This window comes from Charadrius vociferus, unplaced genomic scaffold, assembly GCF_000708025.1.
Source record: "Charadrius vociferus isolate BGI_N301 unplaced genomic scaffold, ASM70802v2 scaffold964, whole genome shotgun sequence".
NCBI classification, from domain to species: Eukaryota; Metazoa; Chordata; class Aves; order Charadriiformes; family Charadriidae; genus Charadrius; species Charadrius vociferus.
Genome location: NW_009647945.1, coordinates 714,384 through 716,119, shown reverse-complemented (window position 1 = coordinate 716,119; position 1,736 = coordinate 714,384). Strand labels below are relative to the sequence as shown.

Genomic DNA, 1,736 nt, shown 5'->3' with positions numbered 1-1,736 from the left:
GGGGTCGGATGGGGAGGGGACCGGCGTTGGAGAGGGTACGGCGGACCGAGGGTTTGGTGGAGGGCGTGCGGCGGATGGTGGCCACCCCCGGGGTGGTGCCGGTCGGTAGGTTGGTGCCGGTGGGCAGCCCGGCGGTGGAGGCAGGACGCTTGGTCTGGATCATCCGCCGGTAGTTCTGGGCGATGTTGCTGTTGCGCGGGATGGTGGAGGACTTGTCGAAGTCGCTCTGGGGGTCGCACTCCACGTCACCATTCACCGAGTAGCAGTCGTAGTCAGAGCCTGGAGAGGGGGCAGCACGGTCAGCGCGGCTGGCTGGGTGGCAGAGCTGGCACTGCCAAACCCAACCACCACCTTCACCACGTAATCGCAGCCGGCCCCCCCCGCCGCCACCGCAGCGCCACCACAGCTAAACTCAAACGCCACCATTGCAACACAATCCCAACTGGGCCCAACCATCGCTGGCACAACGTGCTCGCCATCAAGCCCAACCATCACCGTCAGAGGGCAACCACAGTCAAACCCAACCATCACCATCAGAAGGGAACCAAAATCAAGCCCAACCACCACCATCAGAAGGCAACCACAGCCAAACCCAACCACCACCATCAGAAGGCAACCACAGCCAAACCCAACCACCACCATCAGAAAGCAACCATAATCAAGCCCAACCACCACCATCAGAAGGCAGCCATAATCAAATCAAACCCTCACCATCAGAAGGCAACCAAAATCAAGCCCAACCCTCACACTGAGATCACACCCAAACCCAACCATCACCATTGCAACAGGATCACAACCAGCCCCTGCCTTTGTCAGCACAATATGGTCGCAACCAAACTCAGCCATGACCATCACAACTGGCCTCAGCCATCACCACCCCATGGTCATAGTGAAACCCGTCACTATCATAACCACCCCAACCATTGCCATCACAACGTGATCGCAGCCAACCTCCGCCATCACCATCACGTGCTCACAACCAGCTCAGCCATCACCACGCCAACACAATCGCAGCACAACGCCGTCCCTGTGGTTACTGGATCTCCAGCCGCCACCTCCACTGCCACCACCGACCATCTGCCACCGTCTTTGCCTGTACCCAACCGCTGCGCACAAACACAACACTGCAAACCAGTGACACTCTGTTGTGGTGCTACATGTTACCGCACTGCCCGGCACAACCGTAGCCGTCAAGACCCGACTAACACCCAACTAACTGGAAAACCTCACGGTCACTGCGTGGCACCGTGCTTGTGCCGCACGCCAAAACCCCAAAACACATGAAATCTTCACCCCACTGCGATGTGACCACAGCTGACGCTGTTGAAACCCAGCGTGTCCAGACGTGCCCCAGGACCACCAAAGCCTCTGCTGTCCTCTCCCCATCTCTGGGTGGCGTTTTGGGTGGCCCCGGGTGCCCCTCGCCGCCGCAGGGCAGGTACCTTGGGAAGGGATGGTGTCCTCGGAGCAGGAGGGGGTGGTGGTCTGCGTGCTGTAGCCGCTGGAGTACTGCAGCGAGTCCCGGCTGCTCTTCTGGTGCTCCAAGCTCAGCCCCCGTGTCAAGACCATGGCCAGGTCGCTGGCGGCGGGGGACACCTCCTCCCCATGCTGCGGGGGCAAAGGGGGCACTGTCACCACTCTGGTTCCTTTCTTGGGACTGCCCTCCCCCAAAACCCACCACTTCTCTGCTCTCCCCACCGGAGCCGGTACCTTGGCGGCAATCGTAGCCCGTGACA

The 1,736-nt window shown here is 60.5% G+C and overlaps 1 protein-coding gene across 1 annotated transcript in view; it reads right to left on the bottom strand.

Annotated features, from left to right (window-relative positions):
* Position 1: 1 nt before the first annotated feature.
* LOC104284889 (MTSS1-like protein) overlaps positions 2-1,736 on the bottom strand; it is a gene marked incomplete at its 3' end in the record, with an annotated part of 10,027 nt that continues 8,292 nt past the window's right edge. The window contains exons 8-9 of the mRNA XM_009883268.1: positions 1,443-1,608; positions 2-279 (exon numbers count right to left, since the gene is read on the bottom strand). Of these exons, the coding sequence (XP_009881570.1) occupies positions 2-279; positions 1,443-1,608 (444 nt within the window). The remainder of the gene's footprint in view (positions 280-1,442; positions 1,609-1,736) is intronic.